Source organism: Nerophis ophidion, linkage group LG01 (assembly GCF_033978795.1).
Source record: "Nerophis ophidion isolate RoL-2023_Sa linkage group LG01, RoL_Noph_v1.0, whole genome shotgun sequence".
Lineage (NCBI taxonomy): Eukaryota > Metazoa > Chordata > Actinopteri > Syngnathiformes > Syngnathidae > Nerophis > Nerophis ophidion.
The window spans coordinates 866,147-888,448 of NC_084611.1; the positions used below are offsets into that span (position 1 = coordinate 866,147).

General features: G+C 41.4%; 1 protein-coding gene across 3 annotated transcripts in view; it reads left to right on the forward strand.

The window, feature by feature from the left end:
* dlc1 (DLC1 Rho GTPase activating protein) overlaps positions 1-22,302 on the forward strand; it is a 261,583-nt gene that overhangs the window by 95,685 nt on the left and 143,596 nt on the right. Inside the window, exon 1 of one of the 3 annotated variants that reach the window (XM_061887643.1) lies at positions 15,394-15,923. The exons of the other annotated variants lie outside the window; for them this stretch is intronic. Coding sequence (XP_061743627.1) covers positions 15,824-15,923 — 100 coding nt within the window. The 5' untranslated portion in view covers positions 15,394-15,823. Of the gene's footprint in view, positions 1-15,393; positions 15,924-22,302 lie in introns of those variants that run through there. 3 annotated transcript variants of the gene reach the window in all.

The window sequence follows — 22,302 nt, forward strand, 5'->3', positions numbered from 1 at the left end:
TGGAAGCCTCGCTCTGTCTCGCTGTTTTAATGACTGTCACTTGGCGGATGGCGTCCGCGGGTGGCGTGGTCTTTATGGCGGAGTTGAAACCTTTGAGCCAAGCTGCAAAAACTTGAAAGGTCCTCGGTCACGTCCACAACTTCCGCATCATGTCAGTCCACTTATGGAACTTCTGCATTGAGGGGACGGGGCCCCGCACTACCAGAGAAGTTTTTAGAGGCCCTGGTTGAGCTGAGTGTCGATGATGTCGCTTCAAGTGTGTGGTCATTGAAGCCCCTCCCCCTGGGAATGACATCACACCCCGTGTGCCCCAGGACAGAAGTGTCCGTCAATAGTTAGTTTATGTCTCCATGACAACGGCGGCGCTCCAACCATCAACGTCGTAACGACGCGTGTCAAAGTCACGTCTCTCGAGGGCCGCCTCGCAATTGTGGTGGCCCTCAGAGGGCCGCTCTTAACCCTCAATATGTAAGCATGTACATGTATGTATACATGTACATGTATACATACATGTACATGTATATATACATGTACATGTAGGTATACATGTACATGTATATATACATGTACATGAATGTATACATGTACATGTATGTATACATGTACATGAATGTATACATGTACATGTATGTATACATGTACATGTATACATACATGTACATGTATATATACATGTACATGTATGTATACATGTACATGTATATATACATGTACATGTATATATACATGTACATGAATGTATACATGTACATGTATGTATACATGTACATGAATGTATACATGTACATGTATGTATACATGTACATGTATACATACATGTACATGTATATATACATGTACATGTATGTATACATGTACATGTATATATACATGTACATGTATGTATACATGTACATGAATGTATACATGTACATGTATGTATACATGTATACTTACACTACTTGCATGGGAAACTCTTTTAAAGACTCTTTTTAGTTCATTTTAGTTCATTTTATTTCATTTTATTTCATTTTATTTCACTTTATTTCATTTTATTTTCATATTATTTCATTTTATTTCACTGTATTTCATTTTATTTCATTTGTTTCATTTTATTTCATTTGTTTCATTTTATTTAATTTTATTTCATTTTGTTTCACATTATTTCACTTTATTTCACTTTATTGCATTTTATTTCATTTTATTTCACTTTATTTCACTTCATTTTATTTTATTTCATATTGTATCATTTTATTTCACTTATTTAACCCTATTTCACCTTAATTCACTTTATTTCATATTATTTAAAATGTTTTTCACTTTATTTCATTTTATTTCACTTTATTTCACTTTATTTCATTTTATTTCACTTTATTTCATTTAATTTCATATTTCATTTTATTTCACTTTATTTCAATTTATTTCACTTTATTTCACTTTATTTCATTTTATTTATTTAATTTCATATTTCATTTTATTTCACTTTATTTCATTTTATTTCACTTTATTTCACTTTATTTATTTAATTTCATATTTCATTTTATTTCACTTTATTTAATTTTATTTCACTTTATTTCACTTTATTTAATTGTATTTCACTTTATTTAATTTTATTTCACTTTATTTCACTTTATTTAATTTTATTTAATTTTATTTCACTTTATTTCACTTCTTTTTATCTTATTTCATATTGTTTCACTTTATTTAACTTTATTTCACCTTAACTCACTTTATTTTATATTATTTAAATTTTTTTTCACTTTATTTCATTTTATTTCGGTTTGTTTCACATTATTTCACTTTATTTCACTTTATTTCATTTTATTTATTTAATTTCACATTTCATTTTATTTCACTTTATTTCATTTTATTTCACTTTATTTCACTTTATTTATTTGATTTCATATTTCATTTTATTTCACTTTATTTAATTTTATTTCACTTTATTTCACTTTATTTAATTTTATTTCACTTTATTTCACTTTATTTAATTTTATTTAATTTTATTTCACTTTATTTCACTTCATTTTATCTTATTTCATATTGTTTCACTTTATTTAACTTTATTTCACCTTAACTCACTTTATTTTATATTATTTAATTTTTTTTTCACTTTATTTCATTTTATTTCGCTTTGTTTCACATTATTTCACTTTATTTCATTTTATTTATTTAATTTTATTTTTCATTTTATTTCACTTTATATCATTTTATTTCACTTTATTTCACTTTATTTATTTAATTTCATATTTCATTTTATTTTACTTTATTTAATTTTATTTCACTTTATTTCATTGTATTTCACTTTATTTCACTTGCTTTGCTTGCTGCAGGATCACATCTAATGAAATTCAACAACAAAATAATAATACTTAGTCCAAAAGTGCTTTGTTATTCCCAGTCATATTTCTGTTGGCCAAATAAATAATAATTTGGCATATCACAAAAAATTATGCAACAGGCCGCATAAAATGAAGTGGCGGGCTACATAAAATAATGTGGCATATCACATTATGCCACATTGGCTCGAAAAAGGTGGAAAACACTGATGTAGAGCACAAGGAAGTGTGATAAATGTAGATGAAAAAATCAGGACATTACCTTTCTATACGTTAATTTACAAAAGCCACTCATGTTTTGTAAAAGCTAAATAAAAAGAGAATACAACGAATCCTCTTCAACTTATATTCAATTAAATAGACTGCAAAGACAAGATATTTCATCTTCACACTGACAAACTTTAATATACTTTGCAAATATTAGCTCATTTGGAATTGGATGCCATCAACATGTTTCAAGAAAAGCTGGCACAAGTGGCAAAAAAGAGTGAGAAAGTTGAGGAATGCTCATCTAAGATTTATTTGATGTAGAATATATTTATATTATTCATATATTATACATATTATATATTATATTAGTTATTATCATTATTTATTATTATCATTGTCTATTGTGAGCAAACTGTGGTGCCGAATAACCCCCAGGGAGCAATAAAGTACTTTCTATTCTATTCTATTCTATCTATTTGGAACATCCCACAGGTGAACAGGCTAATTGGGAACAGGTGGGTGCCATGATTGGCTATAAAAGCAGCTTCCATGAAATGCTCACTCATTCACAAACCAGGATGGGCAAGGGTCACCACTTTGTCAACAAATGCCTGAGCAAATTGTTGAAGAACAACATTTGTCAAGCAGCTATTGCAAGGAATTTAGAGATTTCACCATCTACACTCTGTGATATCATCAAAAGGTTCAGAGAATGTGGAGAAATCACTGCAGGTAAGCCATGATATTACGCACCTTGGATCCTTCAGGCGCTATTGCATCAAAAAGCTGCATCGGTGTGTAAAGGATATCACCACATGTGCTCAGGAACACTTCATAAAACCACTGTCAGTAACTACAGTTGGTCGCTACATCTGTAAGTGCAAGTTAAAACTCCACTATGCTAAGCCACAGCCATTTATCAACAACACCCAGACTGATGCAAAGTGGAAAAGTGTTCTGTGGTCCACATTTTAAATTGTTTTTGGAAACTGTGGACGTGGAACAGAACCTTCCGGACTGTTCCAGGGTGAAAGTGTTGTAGTCAGCATGTGTGATGGTATGGGGGTGTATTAGTGATTGTTGTAGGGTGAAAGTGTTGTAGGCAGCATGTGTGATGGTATGGGGGTGTATTAGTGATTGTTGTAGGGTGAAAGTGTTGTAGGCAGCATGTGTGATGGTATGGGGGTGTATTAGTGATTGTTGTAGGGTGAAAGTGTTGTAGTCAGCATGTGTGATGGTATGGGGGTGTATTAGTGATTGTTGTAGGGTGAAAGTGTTGTAGTCAGCATGTGTGATGGTATGGGGGTGTATTAGTGCCCAAGGCATGACTAACTTACACATCTGTGAAGGCACCATTAATGCTGAAAGGTACATACAGCTTTTGGAGCAACATATGTTGTTATCACGGACGCCCCTGCTTATTTCAGCAAGACGATGCCAAGCCAGGTGTTACAACAGCGTGGCTTCATAGTAAAAGAGTGCAGGTACTAGACTGGCCTGCCTGTAGTCCAGACATTGAAAATGTGTGAACTGTTGAACAACTTAAGCTGTACATCAAGCAAGAATGGGAAAGAATTCCACTTCAAAAATGTGTCTCCTCAGTTCCCAAACCTGCACTGAGTGTTGTTCAAAGGAAAGGCCATGTAACACACTGGTAAAAATGTCCTTTTTGACATGTGTTGCTGCCATTACATTCTAACTTCATGATTATTTGCACAAAAATAGCAAAGTTTGTCAGTGTGAAGATGAAATATCTTGTCTTTGAAGTCTATTCAATTGAATATAAATTGAAGAGGATTTGTTGTGTTCTCTTTTTATTTAGCATTCACACAACATGACAACTTCACTGCTTTGGGCTTTTGTCGATGTTTCTTAGTACAACATTATACTTTAGTTGCAGGTTTGTTTTCCGCCATCCTGTTAGAATAATAGTTTGAAGAGGTCTCTCCCAAATGACAGAAGTGCTGCCTGACAGACAAAGACGTGGGAATCCAGCCTTATCTTGCTCAGCAAAGCCTTCAGGGGCCATAAAGTCAATTGGCCGTGCCGAGCAGAACACTATCTGCCAACATAACACTATCTGCCAGCGCTGCAGAGTACATTACTCTGGAATGCCCTCCCGGTAACAGTTCGAGATGCTACCTCAGTAGAAGCATTTAAGTCTCATCTTAAAACTCATCTGTATACTCTAGCCTTTAAATAGACCTCCTTTTTAGACCAGTTGATCTGCCGCTTCTTTTCTTTCTCCTATGTCCCCCCCCTCCCTTGTGGAGGGGGTCCGGTCCGATGACCATGGATGAAGTACTGACTGTCCAGAGTCGAGACCCAGGATGGACCGCTCGTCGGGACCCAGGATGGACCGCTCGCCTGTATCGGTTGGGGACATCTCCACGCTGCTGATCCGCTTGAGATGGTTTCCTGTGGACGGGACTCTCACTGCTGTCTTGGAGCCACTATGGATTGAACTTTCACAGTATCATGTTGGACCCGCTCGACATCCATTGCTTTCGGTCCCCTAGAGGGGGGGGGTTGCCCACATCTGAGGTCCTCTCCAAGGTTTCTCATAGTCAGCATTGTCACTGGCGTCCCACTGGATGTGAATTCTCCCTGCCCACTGGGTGTGAGTTTTCCTTGCCCTTTTGCGGGTTCTTCCGAGGATGTTGTAGTCGTAATGATTTGTGCAGTCCTTTGAGACATTTGTGATTTGGGGCTATATAAATAAACATTGATTGATTGATTGATTGATACTTTCATTGAACACCACAATCAGCAGGAGTGTTGTCTCCAATGTGTTAGATTAGTTTGCAGAAGCAGAAAGGACTCTCTGAACAGTGCAGAGGAGTCACGTCTACCCCCAAAGTCAGCTAACATATGACTTACTTACTGTAGAGAGGTCATGGACTCTCGGTACAGTGCACACGTCTGATGGACCAAGGTCTACATAACAAGTGCTAAACAGCATGTGCAAACTTGAAACTATTAGTGGGTGTTGTGTGGGGGATTTACTAAGACTGTGTACAACTGATAACGAGTGTTGAAAGTGGTGCGGACCCCCGTTGTTTTAATGAGGATGTTGCATGTGACCCAGCTGTCGCCATGGAGACACTCATTTCCCTCCCCATTTGCGGCATCCAACCTGCGTTGACGCGCAGCACACAAATATAAGAGGTGAGGCGTCTCCTGGGCTTAGTGAAGCAGCGTCTGGACGAGCAAGTGGAAGGTGAGGTGTTGTCATGACGTGTGTCTGCAATGATCCAGGACAGGGAAAATGCATGTTGCAGGAAGATTTTTCATATTGGAGATCAGACATGTACAAACCCTGTTTCCATATGAGTTGGGAAATGGTGTTAGATGTAAATATAAACAGAATACAATGATTTGCAAATCCTTTTCAAGCCATTTTCAGTTGAATATGCTACAAAGACAACATATTTGATGTTCAAACTCATAAACTTCATTTTTTTTTTGCAAATAATTATAACTTAGAATTTCATGGCTGCAACACGTGACAAAGTAGTTGGGAAAGGGCATGTTCACCACTGTGTTACATCACCTTTTCTTTTAACAACACTCAATAAACGTTTGGGAACTGAGGAAACTAATTGTTGAAGCTTTGAAAGTGGAATTCTTTCCCATTCTTGTTTTATGTAGAGCTTCAGTCCTTCAACAGTCCGGGGTCTCCACTGTCCTATTTTACGCTTCATAATGTGCCACACATTTTCCATAGGAGAAAGGTTTGGACTGCAGGCGGGCCAGGAAAGTACCCGCACTCTTTTACTACAAAGCCACGCTGTTGTAACACTTGTCTTGCTGAAATAAGCAGGGGCGTCCATGATAACATTGCTTGGATGACAACATATGTTGTTCCAAAAGCTGTATGGATCATTCAGCATTAATGGTGCCTTCACAGATGTGTAAGTTACCCATGCCTTGGGCACTAATACACCCCCATACCATCACACATGTGTAAGTTACCCATGCCTTGGGCACTAATACACCCCCATACCATCACACATGCTGGCTTTTACACTTTGCACCGATAACAATCCAGATGGTTATTTTCCTCTTTGTTCCAGAGGACACCACGTCCACAGTTTCCAAATATAAATTGAAATGTGGACTCGTCAGACCACAGAACACTTCCACTTTGCATCAGTCCATCTTAGATGATCTCGGGCCAGCGGCATTTCTGCATGTTGTTGATAAATGGGTTTGGCTTTGCATAATAAAGTTTTAACTTGCACTTACAGATGTAGCGACTGACTGTAGTTACTGACAGTGGTTTTATGAAGTGTTTCTGAGCCTTTGTGGTGATATCCTTTACACACTGATGTCGGTTTTCAATGCAGTACCGCCTGAGGGATCAAAGGTCCGTAATATCATCACTTACGTGCAGTGATTTCTCCAGATTGTCTGAACCTTTTGATGATTTTACGGACCGTAGATGGTAAAATCCCTACATTCCTTGCAATAGCTCGTTGAGAAATGTTGTTCTAAAACTGTTCAACAATTTGCTGCCAGCATGTGTGATGGTATGGGGGTGCATTAGTGCCCAAGGCATGGGTGATTTACCCATCTGTAAAGGCACCATTAATGCTGAAAGGTTCATACAGCTTTTGGAGCAACATATGTTGTCATCCAAGCAACGTTGTCATGGTCGCCCCTTATTATTTCAGCAAGACAATGCCAAGCCACGTGTTACAACAGTGTGGCTTCCTAGTAAAAGAGTGCGGGTACTTTCCTGGTCCACCTGCAGTCCAGGCCTGTCTCCCATGGAAAATGTGTGGCGCATTATGAAGCGTAAAATAGGACAGCGGAGACCCCGGACTGTTGAAGGACTGAAGCTCTACATAAAACAAGAATGGGAAAGAATTCCACTTTCAAAGCTTCAACAATTAGTTTCCTCAGTTCCCAAACGTTTATTGAGTGTTGTTAAAAGAAAAGGTGATGTAACACAGTGGTGAACATGCCCTTTCCCAACTATTTTGGCACGTGTTGCAGCCATGAAATTCTAAGTTAATGATTATTTGCAAAAGAAAAATAATGTTTATGAGTTTGAACATCAAATATGTTGTCTTTGTAGCATATTCAACTGAATATGGCTTGAAAAGGATTTGCAAATCATTGTATTCTGTTTATATTTAATCCAAACACCATTTCCCAACTCATATGGAAACAGGGTTTGTACTTGGCATTCGGGGTTTCAAGATATTTTTATATTTTTTCGATTTTTAGATTTTAATATATTTACACACTGTATGAAATGGCCTCAAACTCGTTACCCTGCGTGATGACAATAAAGCTGATTCTGATATTGTTGACATTCTAGGGCGGATATAATTGAACGTCCTGATTTTATTTATTTTTTTTTTACGCCGAAAAGTAATTCTATTAGCAGGATTTGAACAGTGCAGACATTGTCCATGATAGACTGGCAGGGTAAACAAGGCGCCACCGTGCTGCATCACATGCTGCCATGACAACACAAAAGAAACACTATTGCACTCGCTGATTTTGACATTCCATTTTGTCCGGGAAATAACACCAAAATGTTAACGCGGGTCGTTGCAAGAACTTCTTGTGCTGGCTTCAGAGATGACGTTTGCAGGATTTGTGTACAATTAGAGAGTTGTCAAAATGAACAACAAATCGTCCATGAGAGTCAATTTACACTGCTGTGGTTGTGTTTCAAATGTAATATAGTACAGTAATATATGATGTATGATATATACCCTCTGTGCATAACTGTGCCAGTTCCATTTTTGTGACCTGTATCGACCCAGGCCTCATTCCTATGTTGGACTTTGAGCTTGAGTTTATTTCAAACATGCATGCATACAACATGATACATCACACATGCATGCATACAACATGATACATCACACATGCATGCATACAACATGATACATCACACATGCATGCATACAACATGATACATCACACATGCATGCATACAACATGATGCATCACACATGCATGCATACAACATGATACATCACACATGCATGCATACAACATGATACATCACACATGCACGCATACAACATGATACATCACACATGCATGCATACAACATGATACATCACACATGCATACAACATGATACATCACACATGCATGCATACAACATGATACATCACACATGCATGCATACAACATGATACATCACACATGCATGCATACAACATGATACATCACACATGCATGCGTACAACATGATACATCACACATGCATGCATACAACATGATACATCACACATGCATGCATACAACATGATACATCACACATGCATGCATACAACATGATACATCAGACATGCATGCATACAACATGATACATCACACATGCATGCATACAACATGATACATCACACATGCATGCATACAACATGATACATCAGACATGCATGCATACAACATGATACATCACACATGCATGCATACAACATGATACATCACACATGCATGCATACAACATGATACATCACACATGCATGCATACAACATGATACATCACACATGCATGCATACAACATGATACATCAAACATGCATGCATACAACATGATACATCACACATGCATACAACATGATACATCACACATGCATGCATACAACATGATACATCACACATGCATGCATACAACATGATACATCACACATGCATGCATACAACATGATACATCACACATGCATACAACATGATACATCACACATGCATGCATACAACATGATACATCACACATGCATGCATACAACATGATACATCACACATGCATGCATACAACATGATACATCACACATGCATGCGTACAACATGATACATCACACATGCATGCATACAACATGATACATCACACATGCATGCATACAACATGATACATCACACATGCATGCATACAACATGATACATCAGACATGCATGCATACAACATGATACATCACACATGCATGCATACAACATGATACATCACACATGCATGCATACAACATGATACATCACACATGCATGCATACAACATGATACATCACACATGCATACAACATGATACATCACACATGCATGCATACAACATGATACATCACACATGCATGCATACAACATGATACATCACACATGCATGCATACAACATGATACATCACACATGCATGCATACAACATGATACATCACACATGCATACAACATGATACATCACACATGCATGCATACAACATGATACATCACACATGCATGCATACAACATGATACATCACACATGCATGCATACAACATGATACATCACACATGCATGCATACAATATGATACATCACACATGCATACAACATGATACATCACACATGCATGCATACAACATGATACATCACACATGCATACAACATGATACATCACACATGCATGCATACAACATGATACATCACACATGCATGCATACAACATGATACATCACACATGCATGCATACAACATGATACATCACACATGCATGCATACAACATGATACATCACACATGCATGCATACAACATGATACATCACACATGCATGCATACAACATGATACATCACACATGCATACAACATGATACATCCCACATGCATGCATACAACATGATACATCACACATGCATGCATACAACATGATACATCACACATGCATGCATACAACATGATACATCACACATGCATGCATACAACATGATGCATCACACATGCATGCATACAACATGATACATCACACATGCATGCATACAACATGATACATCACACATGCATGCATACAACATGATACATCACACATGCATGCATACAACATGATGCATCACACATGCATGCATACAACATGATACATTACACATGCATGCATACAACATGATACATCACACATGCATGCATACAACATGATACATCACACATGCATGCATACAACATGATACATCACACATGCATGCGTACAACATGATACATCACACATGCATACAACATGATACATCACACATGCATGCATACAACATGATACATCACACATGCATGCATACAACATGATACATCACACATGCATGCATACAACATGATACATCACACATGCATGCATACAACATGATACATCACACATGCATGCATACAACATGATACATCACACATGCATGCATACAACATGATACATCACACATGCATGCATACAACATGATACATCACACATGCATGTACACAACATGATACATCACACATGCATGCATACAACATGATACATCACACATGCATGCATACAACATGATACATCACACATGCATGCATACAACATGATACATCACACATGCATGCATACAACATGATACATCACACATGCATGCATACAACATGATACATCACACATGCATGCATACAACATGATACATCACACATGCATGCATACAACATGATACATCACACATGCATGCATACAACATGATACATCACACATGCATGCATACAACATGATACATCACACATGCATGCATACAACATGATACATCACACATGCATGCATACAACATGATACATCACACATGCATGCATACAACATGATACATCACACATGCATGCATACAACATGATACATCACACATACATGCATACAACATGATACATCACACATGCATGCATACAACATGATACATCACACATGCATGCATACAACATGATACATCACACATGCATGCATACAACATGATACATCACACATGCATGCATACAACATGATACATCACACATGCATGCATACAACATGATACATCACACATGCATGCATACAACATGATACATCACACATGCATGCATACAACATGATACATCACACATGCATGCATACAACATGATACATCACACATGCATGCATACAACATGATGCATCACACATGCATGCATACAACATGATGCATCACACATGCATGCATACAACATGATACATCACACATGCATGCGTACAACATGATGCATCACACATGCATGTGTACAACATGATGCATCACACATGCATGTGTACAACATGATACATCACACATGCATGCATACAACATGATACATCACACATGCATGCATACAACATGATACATCACACATGCATGCATACAACATGATACATCACACATGCATGCATACAACATGATACATCACACATGCATGCATACAACATGATACATCACACATGCATACATACAACATGATACATCACACATGCATGCATACAACATGATACATCACACATACATGCATACAACATGATACATCACACATGCATGCATACAACATGATACATCACACATGCATGCATACAACATGATACATCACACATGCATGCATACAATATGATACATCACACATGCATGCATACAACATGATACATCACACATGCATGCATACAACATGATACATCACACATGCATGCATACAACATGATACATCACACATGCATGCGTACAACATGATACATCACACATGCATGCATACAACATGATACATCACACATGCACGCATACAACATGATACATCACACATGCACGCATACAACATGAAACATCACACATGCATGCATACAACATGATACATCACACATGCATGCATACAACATGATACATCACACATGCATGCATACAACATGATACATCACACATGCATGCATACAACATGATACATCACACATGCATGCATACAACATGATACATCACACATGCATGCATACAACATGATACATCACACATGCATGCATACAACATGATACATCACACATGCATGCATACAACATGATACATCACACATGCATGCATACAACATGATACATCACACATGCATGCATACAACATGATACATCACACATGCATGCATACAACATGATACATCACACATGCATGCATACAACATGATACATCACACATGCATGCATACAACATGATACATCACACATGCATGGATACAACATGATACATCACACATGCATGCATACAATATGATACATCACACATGCATACATACAACATGATACATCACACATGCATGGATACAACATGATACATCACACATACATGCATACAACATGATACATCACACATGCATGGATACAACATGATACATCACACATGCATGCATACAATATGATACATCACACATGCATACATACAACATGATACATCACACATGCATGGATACAACATGATACATCACACATGCATGCATACAATATGATACATCACACATGCATGCATACAACATGATACATCACACATGCATGCATACAACATGATGCATCACACATGCATGCATACAACATGATACATCACACATGCATGCATACAACATGATACATCACACATGCATGCATACAACATGATACATCACACATGCATGCATACAACATGATACATCACACATGCATGCATACAACATGATACATCACACATGCATGCATACAACATGATACATCACACATGCATGCATACAACATGATACATCACACATGCATGCATACAACATGATACATCACACATGCATGCATACAACATGATACATCACACATGCATGCATACAACATGATACATCACACATGCATACAACATGATACATCACACATGCATGCATACAACATGATACATCACACATGCATGCATACAACATGATACATCACACATGCATACAACATGATACATCACACATGCATGCATACAACATGTTACATCACACATGCATACATACAACATGATACATCACACGTGCATGCATACAACATGATACATCACACATGCATGCATACAACATGATACATCACCCATACATGCATACAACATGATACATCACACATGCATGCATACAACATGATACATCACACATGCATGCATACAACATGATACATCACACGTGCATGCATACAACATGATACATCACACATGCACGCGTACAACATGATACATCACACATGCATGCGTACAACATGATACATCACACATGCATGCATACAACATGATACATCACACATGCATGCATACAACATGATACATCACACATGCATGCATACAACATAATACATCACACATGCATACATACAACATGATACATCACACATGCATGCTTACAACATGATACATCACACATGCATGCATACAACATGATACATCACACATGCATGCATACAACATGATACATCACACATGCATGCATACAACATGATACATCACACATGCATGCATACAACATGATACATCACACATGCATGCATACAACATGATACATCACACATGCATGCATACAACATGATACATCACACATGCATGCATACAACATGATACATCACACATGCATGCATACAACATGATACATCACACATGCATGCATACAACATGATACATCACACATGCATGCATACAACATGACACATCACACATGCATGCATACAACATGATACATCACACATGCATGCATACAACATGATACATCACACATGCATGCATACAACATGATACATCACACATGCATGCATACAACATGATACATCACACATGCATGCATACAACATGATACATCACACATGCATGCATACAACATGATACATCACAATTTTCGGAAGTCACTTACTACTTTAGCAGGAACAGAGCCAAAGCAACATTGCTCTGAAATTTCTCATCTTTGAAAGCCAGGTTAATGTCGATCCTGACTGTCCTTAGCTTCGTTTTTCTTTTTTTGTCTACTCAGAAAAAACTTTTTCTTTCTCTGGTCACTTTGGAGTTTTGGCCATGACAGTAATAATTGCAAGTGGGCGTTCTTCTTCTTTTAATCTGGCGGACGTATGCTTGCATCGACTTGTCTTTTTTAATGAACGGAAAGAGGGCGTGACACATGTCGTAAAACAAGTCAGCATATTTGTAGTTTTTTTTTGGTGCGTCAGGGTTCCTGCCACCCTCCTCAAAGTGGCTAAGTGCCAGTGAAAGCGATACAGACCCCTCAGGCTGTGACACAGGTGTTCTGCGTCCATGTATCATCCCCAAGAGTTACTTAGTCTTGTTTTGAGAAACTACTCTATGACTTCAGCTTCACACTTCTTCTGTTAGATCTTGTCATTACTGCCACAAGTGGTGGAACTAGTCTTTCAAACGGCCCCCTGCCGTGTGGAAGCCTCGCTCTGTCTCGCTGTTTTAATGACTGCCACTTGGCGGATGGCGTCCGCGGGTGGCGTGGTCTTTATGGCGGAGTTGAAACCTTTGAGCCAAGCTGCAAAAACTTGAAAGGTCCTCGGTCACGTCCACAACTTCCGCGTCATGTCAGTCCACTTATGGAACTTCTGCATTGAGGGGACGGGGCCCCGCACTACCAGAGAAGTTTTTAGAGGCCCTGGTTGAGCTGAGTGTCGATGATGTCGCTTCAAATGTGTGGTCATTGAAGCCCCTCCCCCTGGGAATGACATCACACCCCGTGTGCCCCAGGACAGAAGTGTCCGTCCATAGTTAGTTTATGTCTCCATGACAACGGCGGTGCTCCAACCATCAACGTCGTAACGACGCGTGTCAAAGTCACGTCTCTCGAGGGCCGCCTCACAATTGTGGTGGCCCTCAGAGGGCCGCTCTTAACCCTCAATATGTAAGCATGTACATGTATGTATACATGTATACTTACACTACCTGCATGGGAAACTCTTTTAAAGACTCTTTTTAGTTCATTTTAGTTCATTTTATTTCACTTTATTTCATTTTATTTTCATATTATTTCATTTTATTTCACTGTATTTCATTTTATTTCATTTGTTTCACTTTATTTCATTTTATTTCATTTGTTTCACTATATTTAATTTTATTTCATTTTGTTTCACATTACTGCCACAAGTGGTGTAAAAGTGTATTACAAGCGAGGAGCAGATCATTGCGGTGAAGAAACACTTTTGTAGGGTAAGAGCTGTTTTAAAAAGCCATGGGTGGTGCTTGTCGTGACTCTTTAGCACTCAGATATGCATCGTGACCACTGAAGCTTGAGTCAGAAAGCACTTACACACACACACTGACACACACACACACACACACACTGACACACACAGTTGAGTAGAGAGAATAGAATATGAGAGTATTGCGGCAGGCACTTCCCGCATGAAGCTGACTGCAGCAGATGGGAGTGTACGCTCCAGATTGCAAGGCAGCTCAGTCAGGAAGCAGGAAGCTGCAGGACAAGATTGTAGTTCGCCGACGTTTCCAAATGGGAGCAGGAGGGATGAGAGATGAGAGATGAGAGATGTGTGTGAGTGATGCAGGCAGGCTGGAGGTATATTGGAGAGATTAGTCGGCATGTCTCGCTCCATGAGGCTCCTCCTGCTGCAGAGGTCCTTCAGCTCCTCCAGGATGTTGGACTCGCTCAACAGGAACGTCTGGGAGAGCCGGCTGACTGGTGAGTGTCCACCATCCCGCCTACTCTATGTCTTGCATGCCACGGCCCTTTGGGATGTGCTTCACCGTGCGGCCTGTGGTGGCGCTGTCCTCCCCCTGTCCCAGCAGGGAGGTGTCCTTGGAAGTGTCAGATGCACTTCTTCTAGACCAGGGGGGGCCACACCGTTTCTGCAGGCGAGATACTTTTCAATCGACCAAGTCGAGGACGTCTGCCTCATTCATGTTTATCATTTATATTTATTTATTTATGAAAGAGACATTTTTGTTAACAAGTTAATGGTGTTTAATGATAATACAAGCATGTTTAACACAGATAGATTCCTTTCTTTCATGAAGACAAGAATATAAGTTGGTGTATTACCTGATTCTGATGACTTGCATTGATTGGAATCAGACAGTGGTGCTGATAACGTCCGCACTTTAAGGTTTTACTACTTACGTATAAAATACTACACGGTCTAGCTCCAGCCTATCTTGCCGATTGTATTGTACCGTATGTCCCGGCAAGAAATCTGCGTTCAAAAGACTCCGGCTTATTAGTGATTCCTAGAGCTCAAAAAAAGTCTGCGGGCTATAGAGCGTTTTCCGTTCGGGCTCCAGTACTCTGGAATGCCCTCCCGGTAACAGTTCGAGATGCTACCTCAGTAGAAGCATTTAAGTCTCATCTTAAAACTCATCTGTATACTCTAGCCTTTAAATAGACCTCCTTTTTAGACCAGTTGATTTGCCGCTTCTTTTCTTTCTCCTATGTCCCCCCTCCCTTGTGGAGGGGGTCCGGTCCGATGACCATGGATGAAGTACTGACTGTCCAGAGTCGAGACCCAGGATGGACCGCTCGTCGGGACCCAGGATGGACCGCTCGCCTGTATCGGTTGGGGACATCTCTACGCTGCTGATCCGCTTGAGATGGTTTCCTGTGGACGGGACTCTCACTGCTGTCTTGGAGCCACTATGGATTGAACTTTCACAGTATCATGTTAGACCCGCTCGACATCCATTGCTTTCGGTCCCCTAGAGGGGGGGGGGTTGCCCACATCTGAGGTCCTCTCCAAGGTTTCTCATAGTCAGCATTGTCGCTGGCGTCCCACTGAATGTGAATTCTCCCTGCCCACTGGGTGTGAGTTTTCCTTGCCCTTTTGTGGGTTCTTCCGAGGATGTTGTAGTCGTAATGATTTGTGCAGTCCTTTGAGACATTTGTGATTTGGGGCTATATAAATAAACATTGATTGATTGATTGATTGAGAACAAAAGTCCTCCTTTCTGTCCAATACCACATGAAAGTGGTTGGATTTGGCATCTCATTTGTCCAACTTGCATACTCCTTTTGAAACACTTTGTTATGAGAGTAGCATATGTGTGTGTGGCACTTTAATGTCTGGCAGCAGGTGAGTGTGTGGGCGAGAGAGGAGAGGGAGCGGTCGCTGAGGGCGGGGGAGTGGCTAGTGTTTTTGTGTGGGATTTGGACTGTGTGCAAGACGGAAATAAAAAGCCACGATTTGCAACTAACCCTAACCCTAACTCTCGCTGGATCGGTTCGCAGCCGAGTGTGAAGCGGCCGGAATGAGAATCAGCACCTCCAAGTCCGAGTCCATGGTTCTCGCCCGGAAAAGGGTGGAGTGCCATCTCCGGGTTGGGGAGGAGACCCTGCCCCAAGTGGAGGAGTTCAAGTACCTAGGAGTCTTGTTCACGAGTGGGGGAAGAGTGGATCGTGAGATCAACAGGCGGATCGGTGCGGCGTCTTCAGTAATGCGGACGTTGTACCGGTCCGTTGTGGTGAAGAAGGAGCTGAGCCGGAAGGCAAAGCTCTCAATTTACCGGTCGATCTACGTTCCCATCCTCACCTATGGTCATGAGCTTTGGGTCATGACCTGAAAGGATAAGATCACGGGTACAAGCGGCCCAAATGAGTTTGGGTCTCTCCCTTAGAGATAGGGTGAGAAGCTCTGCCATCCGGGAGGAACTCAAAGTAAAGCCGCTGCTCCTCCACATCGAGAGGAGCCAGATGAGGTGGTTCGGGCATCTGGTCAGGATGCCACCCAAACGCCTCCCTAGGGAGGTGTTTAGGGCACGTCCAACCGGTAGGAGGCCACGGGGAAGACCCAGGACACGTTGGGAAGACTATGTCTCCCGGCTGGCCTGGGAACGCCTCGGGATCCCCCGGGAAGAGCTAGACGAAGTGGCTGGGGAGAGGGAAGTCTGGGTTTCCCTGCTTAGGCTGTTGCCCCCGCGACCCGACCTCGGATAAGCGGAAGATGATGGATGGATGGATGGATTTGCAACTAATGGCTGGACTGGACATTTTGCCCTGGAGTCCGGAATTGTGAAGACCCACTACCGGGTAAAGTGAAGGGTGTTGCCCCGAGAGTCCATGGGCCCTGGAGAAGTGTCTCCCCTGCACTCCTTGACTACGGTCTAGGTGCCGGAAGCAGGAAAGGTGCAACAACTTTATAAGAAATACATTGGCATCAAACTCCGTAGCTTGCTAGCTTGTGCATGCTAGCTTTCTGAGACTCTTATTTTGTTAGCACAGGCAGGATGAAGCAGGTCTTTTATGGTGAAGACAGGAACTGTGCAGTCGGTCTTTAGAGTTTTGACAGCAGGTACGGCTCAAAAGTGTTTCTCTCCGTTCAATCAGTAATTTTTTTCTTAATAATAAGCTGGCAGCAGCCAGCGTCATCTCACAAGATCCTCGGGTGCCGAGAATGTCAAACAACTGACCAAAGTGAAGATTGATGATTGCTCATTTTTATGTCTATTTTTTTAATGCCTGGCTTGCGATGGACTGACACACCCTCCGCCATCCACCGGTAGCTCGCTATCGACGTAATGCCCACCCCTGCTCGAGATGCATTGTTCACATTACACCTTTTATGTCTCCTGGCGACTTTATAAATCGGGCCTGGGCAACCATTTGGACTTGGGGGGCCAAATATACAGACAAAAAATGTGTCTGGGGGCCGTTATATCTCATTTTTAGGAACACTAATACAAATCCTGACAATAATGTCTTATTGAACGCTAAAAACGTTAAGACAGACCCGCCTTGAAAAAAATATTTTATTTTTTATGGAATTTTTTTTACTGAGTGAGACACCCAGAATGTACGTGAAAATAAAAAATGTTACAATATTAACTATGAAGGATGAAACACTGAATATTAACAACAAAGGACATGCACCTGGGGATAGGCCCCTCCCACCTCCAAAGACATCCACCTGGGGATAGGCCCCTCCCACCTCCAAAGACATCCACCTGGGGATAGGCCCCTCCCACCTCCAAAGAAATGCACCTAGAGATAGGCCCCTCCCACCTCCAAAGACATGCACCTGGGGATAGGCCCCTCCCACCTTCAAGGACATCCACCTGGGGATAGGCCCCTCCCACCTCCAAAGAAATGCACCTAGGGATAGGCCCCTCCCACCTCCAAAGTCATGAACCTAGGGATAGGCCCCTCCCACCTCCAAAGGCATGCACCTGGGGATAGGCCCCTCCCACCTCCAAAGACATCCACCTGGGGATAGGCCCCTCCTACCTCCAAAGACATGCATCTGGGGATAGGCCCCTCCCACCTTCAAAGAAATGCACCTAGGGATAGGCCCCTCCCACCTCCAAAGACATGCACCTGGGGATAGGCCCCTCCCACCTCCAAAGACATGCATCTGGGGATAGGCCCCTCCCACCTTCAAAGACATCCACCTGGGGATAGGCCCCTCCCACCTCCAAAGAAATGCACCTAGGGATAGGCCCCTCCCACCTCCAAAGACATGAACCTAGGGATAGGCCCCTCCCACCTCCAAAGGCATGCACCTGGGGATAGGCCCCTCCCACCTCCAAAGACATGCATCTGGGGATAGGCCCCTCCCACCTTCAAAGACATCCACCTGGGGATAGGCCCCTCCCACCTCCAAAGAAATGCACCTAGGGATAGGCCCCTCCCACCTCCAAAGACATCCACCTGGGGATAGGCCCCTCCCACCTCCAAAGAAATGCACCTAGGGATAGGCCCCTCCCACCTCCAAAGACATGCACCTGGGGATAGGCCCCTCCCACCTTCAAAGACATGCACCTGGGGATAGGCCCCTCCTACCTCCAAAGACATGCATCTGGGGATAGGCCCCTCCCACCTTCAAAGATATCCACCTGGGGATGGGCCCCTCCCACCTCCAAAGAAATGCACCTAGGGATAGGCCCCTCCCACCTCCAAAGACATGAACCTAGGGATAGGCCCCTCCCACCTCCAAAGGCATGCACCTGGGGATAGGCCCCTCCCACCTCCAAAGACATGCATCTGGGGATAGGCCCCTCCCACCTTCAAAGACATCCACCTGGGGATAGGCCCCTCCCACCTCCAAAGACATCCACCTGGGGATAGGCCCCTCCCACCTCCAAAGAAATGCACCTGGGGATAGGCCCCTCCCACCTCCAAAGACATCCACCTGGGGATAGGCCCCTCCCACCTCCAAAGACATGAACCTAGGGATAGGCCCCTCCCACCTCCAAAGACATGCACCTGGGGATAGGCCCCTCCCACCTCCAAAGACATGCACCTGGGGATAGGCCCCTCCCACCTCCAAAGACATCCACCTGGGGATAGGCCCCTCCCACCTCCAAAGGCATGCACCTGGGGATAGGCCCCTCCCACCTCCAAAGACATGAACCTAGGGATAGGCCCCTCCCACCTCCAAAGGGGATAGGTAGATTGTCAACACTAAATGGTCCCTAGTGTGTGAATGTTGTCTGTCTGTGTTGGCCCTGTGATGAGGTGGCGACTTGTCCAGGGTGTACGCCGCCTTCCGCCCGATTTCAGCTGAGCTAGGCACCAGCGCCCCCCGCGACTCCAAAGGGATTAAGCGGTAGAAAATAGATGGATGGATGTCTGAAAAGGACTAGGAAGAAGCATGAGTTTATTAGTTCCTATCCCTTCCCCATTGAGTTCTTAGTACTGGAGGTTATTTTACTTCCTGTGTTTTTTCTTCTTCTTTTTTTTAACACCCGCCAGCAAAACCAACAAACACCAACATCATATGAGTTGTCTTGTGCTCATTTGACTGATTAGCCATATGTTAAATTCCCCTTTGATTACAAAGACATTTCCAAGGAAGCACTCTACAAATATCTAGTGGGTACATGTTGTCCTATTTAACAATCAAGCACTGATCTGCAAAAAACAACAACAAAGTGTCCCAGCTCAACATGGCCCACAGGCAAATATCTAGCATTTAACTTACCCTAAATTCTATACTTTTTTCCTACACTTTCTACCCCGCGGCTTATAAAACGGTGCGGCTAATTTAAGGGTTTTTCTTTCCTGATGGCCATAATGCAAATACTTTTTAACAGCGTTCCATGATGCTTTCCCCCGGAAGTAAAGTTCTGTTCAGTTTTCTGGCCGTCCATAGCGTAACTACTCACATGGATTCCTCATTCATCACTCCAAGCAACGTTTGTAAGTTTTTGCAATATAACTAAAACTATTCTTACTCATGTGTGACGTCTGTTGGAGTGTTTTTATGCATATTTGTACCTGCTATCATAATGTAATGATGCTAGTTATCATTGGCTAATATGCTAACACGTTTTATGATTGTCTGTGTTAGTATTATTAACTGACAATGACATTTTTTTGTATTGTTTCTGTTTGGTAAATTCAGCAAAATGTCACAGTGGAGTTATTGAGTCTGTTTGGCTGATTGGAGAGCTAGCTTGCGCTGCTAGTGGGTCCATGACCATGACTTCTGTTTTGTTTGATTTTTCTGTTTTACTGCCGCGTTACGGGAAACAATTAAGGTATGTAAATTGACATTTACTCACTAAACCGACTCATGTGTGACGTCTGTGGGAGTGTTTTTATGCATATTTGTACCTGCTATCATAATGTAATGATGCTAGTTATCATTGGCTAATATGCTAACACGTTTTATGATTGTCTGTGTTAGTATTATTAACTGACAATGACATTTTTTTGTATTGTTTCTGTTTGGTAAATTCAGCAAAATGTCACAGTGGAGTTATTGAGTCTGTTTGGCTGATTGGAGAGCTAGCTTGCGCTGCTAGTGGGTCCACGACCATGACTTCTGTTTTGTTTGATTTTTCTGTTTTACTGCCGCGTTACGGGAAACAATTAAGGTATGTAAATTGACATTTACTCACTAAACCGACTCATGTGTGACGTCTGTTGGAGTGTTTTTATGCATATTTGTACCTGCTATCATAATGTAATGATGCTAGTTATCATTGGCTAATATGCTAACACGTTTTATGATTGTCTGTGTTAGTATTATTAACTGACAATGACATTTTTTTGTATTGTTTCTGTTTGGTAAATTCAGCAAAATGTCACAGTGGAGTTATTGAGTCTGTTTGGCTGATTGGAGAGCTAG